Below are 17522 nucleotides of genomic sequence, written 5' to 3' on the forward strand. Positions count from 1 at the left end.
GAGGTACGTGTTTTAGTAAAACAAACACGTAGAAACTACCTCGCATGTGATTGGCTAATAGATTCATAGTGTATGTTTCTGCAGTTTGAATGTGACGACGCGACAGGCTGTGTTTTACGTTGACAGGCTGTGTTTTACGTTGACAGGCTGTGTTTTACGTTGACAGGCTGTGTTTTACGTTGACAGGCTGTGTTTTACGTTTACCATTCACCGCCATTCATTTCGTCATAGCCGGTGACTCACTGGCTTTCAACCTCCATAGTCCTAAAGCTAGACTTTGTACATAGTGAAGACGCACACGCAGAACAAGAGGGGACCGATATCACGATTTAGCCACATGTCTCTGTTTATGTACAATAAAACCGAGTGTCTGTGCAAGTCGAACCTTTTGGTCCCTTTCTAGTTCTACAGTATGATCTCAACAGAGACTCTTGACCGAAAGATCGGTCTGTATCTGTCCGTCGGGGAATGTTCCGTGGAGACTGCGTCTGGCTTCACGGATCCCCTCCGTATACGGAGGACAGCGTAATGGCAAAATATCAGAGTCCTCCGGACAGACGGATCTTTCTGTCTACAGAGACTCCAACTCTCCCGCTTTCGACGGGAGATCTCCCGCCGAAAGCCTATTTTTGCAAAATCTCCTATTCTCCCTCTTGAGATTTAATTTCTCCCGCTTGAAATGATTTCTTACTTAGTGTCATCGCATGTTGAAAAATAAGCCATAGATAGCATGAGATAGCATCTAGACCCCTAGAGAACTGGACCCCAGCCACAAGGAACTTTGCGCACATCAAGTTGGAGTCTCCCGTTTGCAAGGGGTTTCAGGCGGGAGAATCTCCGGATCAGAAGGTGCTTGGGGTTGGAGTCTCTGTGATCTTGATGTGGAACGTCGAACCCGGCAGGAGGGTGCATCTAGAACATGGCTGGGTCTGGAGTGAGGCCTAGCCTAGAGTTCTTCTTCTTCTTCTTCCAAGTTAGTGCATCCCTCTTGCAGAGTATTGTCGCACTTGAGTACAAAAAGGGTAGTGCCGTCACAGAAACACGCATGTGGAGGTGCAGAAATTAACATGAAACTAACTAACGTGCAAGTAAAAACCAATATTCTGGTGGACTATCGTAAATTGAGTGAGGCAGCTCTTGAAGGCTTCAACAGAAGGAGCCGTTACTGCTGCAGCTGGTAGGCTGTTCCATAGCGGGACCACACTTGGGAAAAAGCTATGCTGGTAGGTTTGGATCCGGCAGTGGTGCTGTCTCAGTTGGAGATCATGACCTCTGGTACCCGATGCAGGATACATGTAAGGAGGTGCAGCTGGAATGGCTACAAAACCGTTCATGATCTTGTAGAGCATCATCTGGAACTTTGTTTGGGCTCGTCGTTCAAAGAGGGATCTCCACTGCAGTTGTTGAAGCATGAGGGCAACACTGCTTTGTTGTGCGTAGTTTGCGGTAACAAAACGGGCTGCGCGTCGTTGTACCATCTCGATTTGGTTGATGAGTTCCTTGGTGTGAGGGTCCCAGACTGTGGAGGAGTATTCAAGAGTAGGTCTTACATAGGTCTTATAAGCCAACGTCTTTATGTGTGGCGGGCATTTCCTTAGGTTGCGTCTGAGGAAACCAAGAGTGCTGTTGCTTCTCTTGCACATGTTATTGATGTGGAGTTCCATATGTTCCTCCCGCTAAAGTTAAAAAAATAAATAAGAAGAAGGTGTATTTAGTCATCAAATACATTCATATCCATGTCTATAGCATGATTTAATAGTGGCAGAAATAAAACCCAGCATAGCCCATAATACTAAGCACCAAGCGTCATGCAACACTCACACGTACTGCACTCGTTAAGTCACTGTCAATTGTTTTGTATCTAGATTCTAGTTCTTTAGACACAACACTGGGTAGCACAGTTTGTTTAACACTATATTAAGAATGATGGATCCTCGGAGTGTTTTTAGAGCTTCATTTTTGTCCAACATTCCTATTTGTGGAACTTGGTGGTTATTTGACCTTGCATCTAGATGCATGTATTATAGCTTCTGCAGCATGCAGTTAACTGTTTTCATGTTTTCAGGAATCAGCAACTCTTTTGAGTGATCATTGTTTCCATTTGTATTGTGTTTTTTTTCTTTTTTTAAACCACTGAGTTCCAACTTACATTATAGAGTCAGGTATTTGAAAAAGGCAAAGTGCTTCCATGTGAGTGCATTTTTAGCTTGTTAAAGTTCTTGTTTCACATGATAATTATTCATTCTACGGCGGTTCTGCTCCTTTTATAAGATGATTGTCTTCATCCTCGTTGGTCCCAAGGCAGTGCAGCAATGAATGCAAGATCACAGGCATTTGAGTTGGTGAGAGAATCAGTGTTTATATCTCTGAAGAATGGTGTGTTCCTTTTTCTTTAGCTGTCAACTTGTAGAGATTTTGCAATGTAACAGAATTTCAAGTGTTGGAAGTTTTCACGTGACAGTGATACATGTTTGAAGGTCATAATCATGTTGTATGCAGATTAGACAAGATGTCTTAGCCTTACAACTCTACCACTGGGTCTTATTGAAAATGATTACACTTTACAATCATTCTTTCTGTACTGGGTAAAACCCTCTTCTCTTTACAGAGTTATATTGTGAAATTATCACAGCTCTTCTTAGAATTTGGGTTGAAAAAGAATTATATGGCAAAGATTTGTATGCAGGCTAAATGCTCTAGAAGGCTTGTGAGATCTAGCATGGTGTAATCTGATTTGCATGTATATGCACGTGTGTTTTTCAAAATCATAAAATGAAACTTGGAGATTCCAGTTTATGTACTGTAAGGTCAGATTGCAATAAGACTGTCACTGTTCTCTTTTCTTTTTTATTTTTCTTAGTGTACTAAAAGAACACACACACACACAAAAACAAACTATTGTATGTAACATCAAACCCATTTCACTTTGTTTCAGACGGTGGAGGGGAGACAGATTGAGGAAGTTGTACTCAGTCTATTCCACACTCTGCTTTTCCATCGCACTACTGGCAAGGTAGGAGGCATCACATTGGATTGTTAATCAATCCATTTTAATGCAGTCTAATTTTCCAGTAAGAGTATGAGCAGTCATTTAGTGTATGGAAAAGAGGTACTATGATAGAACAGCAATCAACTGTCCACACTGAACTGTGTTGCTTGATGAACTTTTTAAAATTCGATGAACATACAAGTAGCTATCAAAGTTGAAATATTTTTGCCGGTTATTTTATTTGCTTGGTTTTCTGAGAAGAAGTGCATTCTTTTATCTTTAATTTGCTGATTTTTTCCAGTTTACTGTTCACATTATGACTTTAAATGTCCAAAACAAGGATAAACAGTTTTGATTTGGCTTGGCACTTGAATCAATACATGCAAAATTATTTCCACATTGAAATATTCCACAGAGAGACTGCTGTGTTTCAGCTTGCAAGAAGTACTTTTGTTCTTGAAATTTTGCTGCATCTTCTAGAGCAAAACCAAATGTAAAATGACAAGAACAGAGTACCGGTATTATAAATGTGTTTGAAGTACAATGTACTATTCAGCCTTGATTAGCAGTTTTGTACAATTGTATTTTCTCAGCTTTGCGCCATGTGATGTGGTGTGAGACACACTGTTCATGACGTACTAAGTGTATGTGTATTACTCTGTACATATTCAGTCTTGAATATGTAACACAGCTCTTCCAATATTTTGTCATGTTTGTGTGCAGTTTTTTTAGGAGTTTGTGGCCATTTTTGTGTATGTGCACTCTTTCTTTAATCTATCATGGCTTTGGTAGTGTGTCTCTTATTTTATTATCCTCCAATTATCATCTCACTTTTAAACATTGGCATACTTTTGTAAAATGTGTCTTAAATGTATTTTGTTCCCCATTAGTTTCACTACAAACAAGAAGGCACCTACTCCATTGGTACTGTGGGGATGGTGGAAACAGACTGTGATTATATTGACTTCAGCTATGTGAGTATCATACCGTACATCTCTATTAACACACCGCACTGGGGATGGAGTACTCCAGCTCCAAACACAAAGCACTCTGCATTCACATAATTGCACTAATGGTCTTTATAACCAGGTGGTCACCAAACCAGGTTTAACTTTAGATGTCATTCAATTAGATATAAACAATAAGGAATTGCAGCACAATTTGTCATTCAGTTGATATCCTTGGTTATCACAGTGAATAATTTATGAAAACTGCATTTAAAGACCAAAAGATAAGCTCTTACTCTGGCTGTTGTGTACAGTGTGGGTAAATTTTTACAGTTATTTTCAATCCACTAAATGTTGCCAACTTGGGTGTTAAATACTTGTTTTAGGAATATTTTGCTTGTTTGTTTGTTTGTTTGTTTGTTTTTTGTTTGTTTGTTTGTTTGTTGTTGTTGTGTGTGTGTTTTTTTTTTTTTTTGCATTTTGGCATTGGTAGACACCTCACCACCATGCAACAATTTACAATCATAATCTTGTTGTTGTATTAAAGAGAAAGAATGCATCTGCCTCCTGTATGATGTTCTTTGCAGATAAGATGTGATTCAAAGGACATGGACCTGTATCTACGCAAAGAAGTGGCAAAGTTCCGGGATATCCTGAAGTCAAATGACGGTCTTCATAGTGGGCAGGTGAAGTGAATTTTAATATTTTCCCTTTAAACAAACATTGCACATTACACAGGGTGTCAGTAGGTATTATCCACCCAGTACAAGATTTGGAACAATCCAAAACACTCAGCTTCACCCTCTTTGTTTTGGACTGTTTGTAGATATGGAGGGTGGATAGTTTTATTAATGTCCGACCAAGTAATGTGCTTTATTTGTTTTATAAAGTGGTGACATGATTTAAATTCTGCATCAGACATTATTGCAAGCTTTCCGGGCCATCAACAGCTCCGAGTTCAAGCTATATACAGAACCACACACACACACAATTGCAATACACAGACACTGCAGCAGAGCACAGACAGGTGATTGTTAATACCAGCCATTTGTCATGCTTAGTGAAAGGTAACCTTGTGCCCTTAGGAAAAATTAAGACTGGTCTCATGATAGCTCTCGGCCAATCATTTGATTGGGATCCATATTACCATTTTATATTAGGTGGTTAAGTGTAGTACACACTTGGCCTGCTATATCGTACACCAGGGAGATGAGACATTTACTTGCTCAATGGAGTGGATCATAGGAGATACCTTATCCACAATTCAGTCATTTAGTCTAGTAACCATGACATAAACCTCCATGAAGAATGTGTGGCGAGTCTGGAGTCTTGAATATGTGTGGGTCAGCTTCCTGGAACATATAAGATGCTCTAGATTGGCATGATGGCAGGTGTGGTCTGTCAGCATCATACCTGGCAGCCAACTCCCCAGCTTGTTGTGTCTTGTCATGAATCGACTAGAGAGTCCAGCTCTTTTGATATCGCACACTTGATGACCATGCCTATCCCTTCTCTAGTCGACACACTTTCCTGCTGTAGTGTCTTTCTGAGTCTTTCAGTTACTTCAAACAGACAGTGGGAAACTACTAGACCAAAGTTCAAGTCAAAAGATGTAAGTCAACAGTGGAAGCCAGCTGTTTGGGTAGTGGTATCCATATTCAATGATACTAAGAACCTCAGGTAGAATGCAGAGTTGCTTCATGAGACCATTTAGTGCTTGAAATTTGACATCGAACCTGGCTTGGCAGAGAGATTGGATGCCAGACTTTATCACAGATGTGCATTTCACAGTGGTCCGAGTTGTAGAAAATTGCGGATCATAGGCAGTGTTGATACCATGTCCTTTATAGCTAGATTCACACAGTGCATGTACATGTAATAGTGGATCTGAACAGCTCTGCATTCTGCATGAGCAGTTTGTGCTGCCACAACACTTTTACATCCCTGTAAGGTTGCAGCACCATCGAATGTTTGACTCTGGCAATTTTGTAGAATGAGATTCAGTGGGGACATCCCTGATAGCTGCGTAGATACTTAGGTATCACACCTCTCCAAGCTGATCAGCTCAAGAAGTCTCTCTTCAACGTTCAGGGTCTCGGTGACTGTACAAAGACACAATAACATCTGTTCAACTGTACATCAGCCATATAAAGTCCAATGATCCACATTCTTTGATCTCTTTGATCACTCCAGAGGACACCGTGGACCATCACGTGGACAATTTTATGCTGTATCCCTGCCAAGTTCCAACTTGATCTTTCCTTCAACCAGTCAGCTAGCTCTTGAGAATCTTGTGCTCGGAGCTTGAGAAAGTGGTAGAGATTCAATTTGGCATCATCTTGATCATGAAGTAGCAATCCTTGCCATGACAAGTACCATATGGATGAAATAATTGTCAGTATAAACATCAACTTCCTGATTCCATCTCTCCTCTTTCTGTGAGAGACGCTGTTTTGCAATGTTTGCCCCTTCTTTCATTGATTTAATTGATAGATCGCATGACAGTTAACTGCGCTAGCTTCATGTTTCTTGAAAACCTCTATGGCCTTTTTCCAGTTTGAGAAACCTTTGTCAATGAATTCTTCTTGCGCATTTGGTGCCCGAGTTCCACCTTTGTGCTTCGCTTGGCAGCGTGGATGGCAAAACACAGCATCTTTGTCATTATATCCAGCCTCTGAAAAGTCTTGTACCACTTAGGAAGGAGCCGTCTATATTTAGTGGAAAGGAAATGATCGCTTCTGCCATATGTAGTTGGCTTATTTAGTTCCAGTCGTAGCCATTTCTATGTGTCAGGCTCAGCAGCTGTGACTGGCCTGCCACTTGATGCATAAGGAATGTCGTGTTTTTCCACATGGCATGAATGTTTCAAGGAGTCAGGAACTTCAGAACCTGCCAAGCTGGCAGTCGTACGTTCGTGTAGATGAGGTAGAAGAAGAAGGGCTCACAATATCTCTGCTTGAAGGAGTACTGCCTTCTTGGATTTCAGCATCTCTGTCTACAGTATCCTGACCATCAATGTTTCAGGCTCATCAGGATCAACCCGTGAGATAGGCTTGAAGAAAGCACAGATTTTTCTTCTCTTTTCCCAGGTAGAAACATGAAATTAAAAAATCAAATTATCACATACCGGTATGTACGTTTGGTTCCATTTCGAGCCTTATCTCTCTTTCTTTCTTTCATGTTGTGAATATCATCCTAGTAGCCCCGCCCTTTGTCAAACTTCCTCAGAAGAGAGTATGGTTGTATAGGCTTCCCAGGTCAATTTTAAACTCTTGTCATTCATGGTCAATTCAAATAAATTGCTACTTTGCATTGTGTACCCATAGATCATTCAAACACAAACACCATGCAAATATTATTCTAGAGCACGTTGTTTTGTTTTGAGCGATGAAAAGTGTTACTGTTAAACGAGGAATGCTCGCGTGCATTCTAATTTCACGAATTTCGCAAAATTAAAATGCACATGAAAGCTCTTGTCTACACTTTATGCATTGAATGTTAGAGGCAACTCGCAAAAATTTCATGCCGCAAAAATATTGTGTTTTACAGTAATAGCAAAACATGTTCTTGAAGGTGAAAGGTTGCCATTGCTTGAAAATTTGTCACGTAACAGAGTTTAAACTGTTCTTATTAATTTTGTGTGTTTTTGAACATCTTCTTGTGAAGATTTCTCTGGAGTTCTACCAGAAGAAGAAGAACAGGTGGCCATTTCCTGATGAGAGTATTCCATGGGAGGTGTGGACACTTCACGTCAATGTTGTGACCCTCAGCAATGAGCATGGTGAGCTGCAGAAGGCTGCATGTTACTGGCTTCATGCTGAAGACTCGTTTGATATGTCAAAGCGAATACATTTCCGATGCTTATTTACGTCAATGATGGGCAATTTGTTAATCAGTTGTAACAAAATAACTCAATGCAAGGGATTCATTTGTTTGAACTAAATATGCGCATTGAAATTCTATAGAAGTGCGCTACATAAGAATATTTTGCTATTATTATATGTATGTATTTCTGTAAAATTTATTTCTCTTTGTACATCAACACTTTTCAGGTGTGAGTTTCTTCAATTTGTCTCCCTCTACAAATGAGGTTTGTTAAGATCACAATTGCTGATCTATAAATTAACAAACATGTTGGAAGAAAGGAACCAGTGCCGAGTGGGACAGGTTTGTTTGATCAGCAGTTGCAATCTTAACAAATTTCATTTGTAGAGGGAGACAAATTGAAGAAACTCACTCCTGAACCTTTACCCCTCTGAATATCTCGCTTTCATTTAATCAACACCTTTGTTAACACATTTCATCAACTCTGTAGTAATGAGTGCCTTTACATTCATATGTGTCCAGAGAGGCAAGCATACAGGGAGAAACTGGGAGAGCTGTTGGGGGAGAAGGTGGTGTGTGTGGTGGAGGCCATGAATAGACACGACTTCCTGCCCAAGGCACCAAATCAACCTCTCTTGGATACTGTGTTCAACACATCATTCTCTGATGTCCAGCCATACCTGTTTAAAGTGAGCACATATCACAAGGACCCTGAAATGAGTCCAAGCTGTGTGGGGTAGCATTCTGGAGAGAAGGGGGGTGCACAGAGACAGGCTTGCAAATTACAAGAGGGAGTTTTAATTCAGTTTAGAATCTGAAACAGCTAAAAACTATTAACCCTATTCTAACTTCAAATTGACCCCCCCCCCCCAACGTTTCGCGCCATGATTTCGCAACGCGCAAAGATTTTGCCGCGTCGTTTCACGACTTTTTTCATTGAAGTCTCCCACATATTTTGAGACCAAATTTGCGACGTCCGGGTACACCGTTTTGAAGTTACGTAATGTTTTGCATATGCATGTCAACCAAAAAACAGCTCAAATTCATGATATCGTGTGCAAATCAAATGCAAATTGTGTTTTTTGGTTAAATTGATATAAATTAGATTAAATTTCAACTTTTAACCATTGAAATAAATCAATTCTAGTGTAGATAAGCCTGAAAAAGTGCCTGCAACAAATTATGGCGAAAAAACAATAGAAAACAAAAGGTTGAAAAAACAATGAAATACATAAGAAATTAACAAAACAATAAAAAACAAAAGAAATTGATTTCGATTGTGCTATTTTTTTACACAAAAATTGTTTGATGTGTCTTGAGGAATTCTGACACAAAAATTTAGCAATCCTCCAGTCTTTTTAATGGAGTTATAGGTGAAAATATGATTTCGTGCACAAATTTGCATAATCAATTCATTAAAAATAGAAAGGCAATATTTTTCTATTGTATGACCATATAATCTTGTAGTTGACATCCAGCTCTATCTTCAGGCAAAATTTTGCGGCGATCGTGCAATTGGCGGCCGAGATCTGAAGGGGGGGTCAAATTGACCCCCCCCCCCCTCAGTAAAAACTTGGTCTCAAATAGCCCAGTTAGAATAGGGTTAATTGGTTGTAATTGCTAATTCCATGAGATTGACAAGAAAATACAAAACAAATATTGTGAAAACTTAGTACAGAGACATCTTGTGTAGCAACGTACCTAATGCAACAAACTATTTAGGTGTTGTTTTTGATGAGCCCACCAGAGGTGTGGGAGACACATGCCTGCGGCGTTCCTCTGTCCGTTGTCCGTCGTAACGCTACAAAAACTTGAATAACTCTCTACTAAGGATGTCAATTTCAATCAAACTTGGAGGGAAGAGTGGTTGTACAAAGTTACACATTTTACAAAACATGAAGGTCACCTCAAAGTCAAAGGTCACAGGCAGGGGCCAATGAACTGTAGGGCCCAATGTTAAGTTTTTCGGCGCGTTTCGATTATGGCTCATAACTTTTGATCCCTATGTCCGTTTGTGACCAGACTTGGATGGTAGATTAGTTGAAGTACATCACAAACTCAAAGGTCACAGACAGGGGTCAATGAAATTAGGGCCCAATGTTAAGTTCTAACAGCACGTCTTGATTATGGCTCATAACTTTTGATCCCTATGTCCGTTTGCGACCAGACTTGGATGGTAGATGCCCCTTGGGGAGTTGAAGTACATCACAAACTCAAAGGTCACAGACAGGGGTCAATGAACTATTAGGGCCCAATGTTAAGTTCTAACAGCACGTCTTGATTATGGCTCATAACTTTTGATCCATATGTCCGTTTGTGACCAAACTTGGCTGATAAATGTCTCTTGGGGAATTGAAGGTCACCACAAGGTCAAAGGTCATAGGCGAGGTCAATGAACTTTCGGGAGTTAGAAAAACATTAATTTCTTCTATGCGAATGGGCAAGACACATGTTGGCACTTGCCTTGTTTTTTATTCCAGTGGAGCAAATTCTATTCTTTTTACATTTCCAATGTATTTGGCTGCTGATATGTAAGAAAGCTGGCAAAATTGTCTTAAGACAAAAAAAATTTCCAGGACAAAGAATTTTTTGATAGTGGTTCATAGATAATTTCATTCGTTTGTGAAGTTGATAATGATACTGAGTGCAAGCAGTCAGCATTACATCAAATTGTCCAATGTTTCTGTCTTTGATTGCAGATTAGCTACCAGAACTCAGGACCAACAAATGCATCTGTTGGGACAGCTGTCAGAAAACTGTTACGTGATACCCTTGCTCTTTGAGGCAGCCACAATCCCAAGATGCTTCATCTTCAAAAGTTATTTATGCTGAATGAGTGTTCTTCTCTTGCCATTTTTTGTCTCTTGAACTTCAAAGAAAAGAACTGGAGGATGAAACATGCTATCGATCGTTTGCTTGGAATTTCTCTGCACCAGGGAATAGGACTGCCAGGAATTCACTGTCATCTTTGAATAGGAGTAATGAGTGAATGTTATTGAGCAGACAACCATCAGTCTTTCCTACTTGGCATGGGTGATGTAGCAGGTAATCAGACTGTCTTTGTGTTGCAAGGAGCCATGTTAGTTACCCTGGAAGTTGTAAATGATTGTGTCAAGCTTCAAGACCAACACAGGGTCTCTAGTTTAAAGGCAGATCTGACAGGTGGACAGACTTATGGATGTCTTTCCAAAGACATGGTGTGAAGTTCAGTGTGTGGTCAATATATGATGTAAACCATCGTGTTCACTGTCACTTTGCAGGATTGAAACCCTTCTATGTCATGGCCCTGTTCGTACCTGTGTATTTAGCCTGTGAAGGTTGTCAGCAAGGGCATGAGTTCAGATTAATTGTAAATGTGAAGTGTGTTTAGTTCTCTATCTACAAGTTCTATGATTTTAAAGTATATATTTGCTGCAACATAATCATATCTATGACATTTTCTCAGTTTTTACGTGACATATACGGTTAGACATGATTCTTTTTTAGTTCTTTTATCAACCAAGAGAGAATGTAACACAAGCAGTTTCTACCAGCTTTTCAATTATAGGGTGCATTTTAGCACTCTCCTAAAGTGTTATGTACCATACCTGCACCAGAGGAGTGCTCAAATGTTCCCAGTGTACCAGACCACACCTTACTGAACCAAAAGTTGACCACTTCCTGATGTGCCCCAAAAGCATACCATACTATACTAAGAGTTGGCATGTGAAAAATGCGTGTAGCGCACACTGCGTCATAATGCATGAAGTTGATTCTCTTTGTTCAGGACCTGCAAGTAGCATAAGTGCGCCAGGTGCATGACCCTGGTGTTGCAAAAGATGTTTTTCCCTCTAAAAATAACTCATGAGGTACGCTTTCTCCACAAGGCACTTGAACACTCCAAATCTGGCATGGTATGGTACGGTACACATTTGATTCATTCACTTTGGTTTGCTTTTTAGCACTCGAACACGCTCCTTGTTCATTGCATGCCCAAAACACAAGTACACCAGAACTGTTATTGGATGAAGAGTACTACTATTGGCATGATCAAGCAAACAAATTAAACTCAAGACAGACAGTGTATGTGTAAGGATGTGTACATCAGAGGCCAGGCTCTCATTCACTTCATTTCAATTTATTCGTTTATATACCATCAATTGCAAATTGCAACAGTGATATCCTCACTGGAAGACTCATTAACCATAGCAGACAAGTACATGTAACACAAAAAACAAAATACAATGTACAATGTATATTTGTATTTTAGTATTCTATTACATGTGCATTCTGCAGTTCAAATAGTGGACAATTTAATCCTCATTGATCATACAGTGAAATGAGGGGTCATTAATGTACCAAGTTTAGGTAATCATGAATACCAATAAGAGTCGCTGAATGCTGGTGATTTGACCAAGTTCAGGAAATTCTCCCATTTTACGTGTACCATCCTTTAGAAGTCTGTGGTTCTTTTACTGTAACATTTTACACAATTTGCTTATGACGTGTACACTGTCTGTGGTATACAAGATGCTTTCAAATAGAAAAGGAAAACAGTTTACATGTTACTGATTTTGAATCACTCATGGGAACGTGAAAGAGAAAAAAAAGCTCTAAAATGTTGACAGTGGATTCATTATCCTTCCAAGTTTGAAGAGGAGAGAACCAGGATGAATTCAGTCTTTGACAAATCTTTGGAGCACATCAAGGGGATGTACATATCTCTAACACTCAGTGGATGAAGTAGGTACATGTACATGTTGGAAGTGTGCTTGATCAAGTTTCTACCCAAAGTAAATTTGTATAAAAGGGTGAAATAATATATGTGATGAAATCAAACAAATCAGACTTGTACAAATCAGTTGATGAACTCAAATTGTGTTTCGTGATAATTTGAAGAATGTGAGCTGACCCCAGTGTGAAATCCCAACCATCTTCCTGCTGCCAATTTCATGTTTTACTGTGATACATTGCTTTTAGCGTGTAATCAAGACTGAAATTAAGTTAAGCCTCTCACTGTAGTCTTCTGATTAGATTGGATGATAGGGCAAGAAGTATGTTGTAAGTCCATTGTGTGCTGATAGTCGCCTTAAAACCCAAATCCACTGCATACTGTTTACGCTGAATATTTCGAGAGGTTTTTATTTTCGCGAGTTTTGCAAGTCACAATATGCTACAACTGTACTTGTGAATTTAAAGACAAGCAAAAATATTGATTCAGACCCCGACATGAATGTGTCGCGCGCCCATACATTTCTCCATTCAGTACTGTACTCCATGATTGCGAATATAGCCACTCGCAAAATCATTGGGAAGTCCAGTTTCATGAAAAATTAGACTCACTGACTATATGCCGTATACAGAGCTCAATTGGAGTTAGTAAACAGAAAGATGAATATTTGTACACAATGTGACATGAAATAGGAAAGTAGAGGAATTGAGTTTGATGCAACCATCTCCGCGAAGTAAGGGGGCAGCAATGTCATCTCACCTTGCAACTCTCCCATTGGTTTGATTAGAGACATTCTAAAATCATGTTGTCTGTTCATAATCTAGCAAAGACAAATTACCACTCAATAAAAGTTTATCATAAGTACATCAACTACAATTAAATACAAAGGATGCCAAGCCTGTTGTATTCTGCATTTATTTCTAAAGAAATCTAGTCAGTGAAATAGTTGCAAGACATTGACATCATCACCTAATCTTGTTTGGATTTGATTTTGACCAATCAGACTGTTTGATGGAAAGGTATGACAGTTTTGAAGCTCCTGAACTTTCTTTGTGTAATTTTGTGTCTGGTTTTACTGACACTTGTACATACATGTAGTATCTTTATGTTTGTTTTATCTTACATGTTAAGATCAAGTCTGAGAAGCTTTTTACTTTATCCCACCTGTTCATGATGAGGACGGGTTTATTTTGCTACAACACACATTTCCCATAGACACATGCCTCAGTATATACTCTCAGGACTAGTCTCCGACGTGTTGAGGTTATCAAGGCTTGAGATAAGAGATCTTTTAATTCCAGTACCAATCAGTGCGAGTCTTGCAAGTACAGTATTTTCTCATGAATGAGCAAATAGACCATTAACACTCTGCTTCAAGGAGCTAGGTCACATGTGCTGTACACTCTGTGGGGAAGTGTTGAAGCTGATTTAGGACATGCATTAGTGTGTGGTCCTTGACTGAGAAATGCCGTATGTATGGCATTGTGTTGTCAGTTCATGGCAGTGTTTGTACATCTTGTATTGCTCTGGTTTGCCGGACTGCACAAAGCCATCATCAAATTCACCCAATATGGGAACCTCATTATACAGAGGACCTAAAAACCATGACAATTACCTTGTTATATTTAGTTTGTCACAATATCAGGGTACAAAAACAAAGAACTGTAAAAGTTGCAACCAGCAAAATAACTGTGTTGTAATGAGAAATTTTTTATATAGAACTGTTCTTTATGATGAGGTTCCACTGCATTTAATTTTCCTCCCACTACACCTAACTCACCATATAATGTGTGCAATATATGATGAAGAGATACATGTACTACTTCTCTACTCTTTTCCTTCAGCAACCTGGTTTGTCCTGTGCAAAGTCAATGGAGGTTTCCAACTGTTGTAAGGAATGATTTTAATAAGTGTACAAAAGGCTCTATAAATTGTACATTTGCACTGTATAAATGTATATGACATGTACATGTAAATGACTGTAGAGTGTATCAGGTTTCCCTGTTGTTAAAGCCTCCAAGTGTCACAAAACACTTCATTGCAGAAGACAAGAGAAAAGCATACTTACTTTCACACTGCCCTCATACTGTATTTGGCAGCAAAGGGATTTGCTTTATACATCTTCAACTTCAGATGAAAACCTTTTTATTTATGGTACATATTGTACACATACATGTACCTGCAAATCATTCATATCCAATAGGTTTATATCTTCTTCTTTTTTTCAGAAAAAAAGCTTTATTCATGCTTATCCAATTTTTTGTCAGTATGCAATGAAGTATGATATATCAGTGAAAATTTATATATTTGGAAATTTACTATATGTAAATATTTCCCTTTACTTTCAGCAACCTTGGGGTAGGCAAGTGTGGGTACAATGTGCATTGTATTTCCTCTTGAATTACAAGAATTAAATACAATACAATATACATGTATCTATCAAACTGATATTGTGTCATTTGCAGGTTAACCATCAATGCAAGTTTTTATTTTTTTTTATTACTTGTAATGGTGTTTTATTTTTGCTGTTGTTTTTACACAGACATTTGTATTTTTTTTTCAAAGTGCAACATTTCTGTGTACATTGTATTCTGTTTGTGCCATCCTGATATATCCAAATCTTGCTTCAGCATTATAATTCAGTGATCATGAGTAGACTGTGGATAGCTTTGCTGATAGAAACCAACACACTCACAGAAGGGAGAGATTCTAGATACTAAGTTTTGCAATCTTCAAAGTCCACCATTTTGCTGTGAGTCATATCATCAATAATGAACACATAATTTAAAATAATTTTTTGTGTACCAGTACATATCAGATGTGTATACAAACCTTGTATATTAAATGAATAGATATTATAAGATTACTAATCAAAATCACTGTCATGTGTGCTTTCTTTATCTTCAATTTTCCCTTATAGTGATGTATTATACATGGCATGCATACAATCTAAGTTCATTCTAATCATATTCCCTACATAAATACAGGGCTTCTGCTACCAGAAAACATGTTCATGTATGTAACATATCCCTTCTTGGTGCTCCAGCTTTCCATAGCATGTTTGCAGTGGGTGCATGATGCAATCAGAAACATACACCTACTGCAGCATTTTGCTTCTTGTAAAATTATGTGTACAGGCCACTCTCATTATAACAAAGTCCTTGGAATCAGCACTTTTCTTTTGTTATATCAAAATTTGGTTACAGCTGAACAGTAAATCATTTCAAGATTGATAGTTAATTATTCACTTCGTTGTGACAAGAATTTCTTTATAACCATGTTCGTTACAATGAGAGTGTATTGTGTATCCCTAAAGGTAAGATTAGCATTTCATGAGTACAGTGGACTCCCGTTATAACGAAGTCCTCGGGACCGGCAGTTTTCTTTGGTTTTATCGGAATTTCGTTATACCTGAACAAATAAACAATAGAAATACATAGAGTGGATGACATTGCAGCCCAAATTTTTACTTTGTTATAACCGGAATTTCGTTATAACCGTCTTCGTTATGACGGGAGTGCACTGTAATTGAACAGAAGCAACAGAGTAGTGGAAAACTGGATGAAGTCAAACAGATTTTATAAGATTGACAACTGTAGAACCACTCAGACTTCCGGTGAAAATCCATGACACTGAAAATACCTGGTATGTTTATTGTAACATTGAAGTTAAATTTGTGAAGCAACTACAGTCAACCTCACGTAAGTCAACCTCGCACAAGTCAAAAACTTTGCCGAGTCAAAGCTCCAGAAAAGTCTCAATTTTCTCTTTGTGTATGCCCAAAAACTTCCTTGAAACATCACTAGAAAAATGGCAGACCAGATAGAGTTATTTTTCTAACCCCACATGATGATGAAGGAAATGAAAATGCATAAAAGGAAAATCAAAATTGCAGAATATTTGTCATGTGATTTCTAGATTCTTTCCCTGTAGCTACACATAAAGTTGCAGCTGGTGGATGAAAAAAAAAACCTCACATTGCTATCTAGATGTCATTGTAGTGTGAATACAAAGCTGAAACATTCCTTTTCATAATGTGATACATGTACTAGTATTTCCCAATATGAAATTGTCCTGGTTTTGTGTGTTGCCTTGTCATCCAACTTTACAGCTTGCACTTTTATTTTCCCTCACCATGAGGCAATGGAGCTTCAAATGCCTGAATGGAATATGGAATACAAGTGTATGATAGTCTACTGTTCATTACATACACGTAGGCTACAAGTCACAGTTTACCACAAGGCTTTTAGATATACATGGAGTATGGTTTATCGTAAATCATGGCAATTCTACAGTGTACACATTTACAGCAAAATTGTTGCTTCCTCTTTTCATTGTATTCATTAAGTACTTTAAAATTACTTGTCTATTTTGGCTTTTTGCTATTAAACCAGCACAGTGCATTTAATGCTATTCTAAAATTGCAGAAATATACACCGTACATATAAAATGTGTGTACAGTGGACTCCAGTTACAACTGTATAACGAAGTCCTTGGGACTGGCAGTTTCTTTCATTATATGGAAATCTCGTTACAACCAAACAAATAAACAGTAAAAAAACAGAGACCTGCCGGATAATGTTGAGACCTGAATTTTTACTTTGTTGTAACCGGAATTTTGTTATACTGTAACCGTGTTTGTTGTAACGGAAGTGCACTGTACTGCTCAGCAAGATATGGGAAGGGTGTTGTTTCCCATGCTCTGCTCACTGACATGGATATCATATGGTAGTAATTTACCCATTATGAAGACGGACTGATTTTCCTGTAACATGCATTTCCCACTCACCCCAGCCTGAGAATACTCTGGACAAGTCTTCAAGGGGTTAAGGGCTTCATAACTATAGATGCTGTCGATCATTGACTGCAGAGCTCGCTTCACACTTACAAAGCCATGCACATTACACTACTGCGTAAGTACAGTTTATTACAATGTATACCAAGTTTCTACACTGAATATTAAGGTTGCCATAGTAACAAATGTGATCTGTCACCACATTACCCTGACATGGTAAATTTACACTCATAAAAGCTAAAAAATGCAGTTGGG

The 17522-nt window shown here is 38.6% G+C and overlaps 1 protein-coding gene across 1 annotated transcript; it reads left to right on the forward strand.

The window, feature by feature from the left end:
• Window positions 1-2218: 2218 nt before the first annotated feature.
• On the forward strand, window positions 2219-12174 carry LOC139718715 (autophagy-related protein 101-like). The gene is made up of 7 exons (XM_071630177.1): window positions 2219-2342; window positions 2936-3013; window positions 3880-3963; window positions 4524-4622; window positions 7603-7717; window positions 8284-8450; window positions 10461-12174. The coding sequence occupies exons 1-7, from the start codon at window positions 2313-2315 to the stop codon at window positions 10542-10544; spliced, it is 657 nt and encodes a 218-aa protein (XP_071486278.1). The 5' UTR covers window positions 2219-2312; the 3' UTR covers window positions 10545-12174.
• The last annotated feature ends 5348 nt before the right edge of the window (window positions 12175-17522 follow it).

Source organism: Diadema antillarum, unplaced genomic scaffold (genome assembly GCF_040938485.1).
Source record: "Diadema antillarum isolate AM-2024a unplaced genomic scaffold, OU_Dant_1.0 scf00000099, whole genome shotgun sequence".
NCBI lineage: Eukaryota > Metazoa > Echinodermata > Echinoidea > Diadematoida > Diadematidae > Diadema > Diadema antillarum.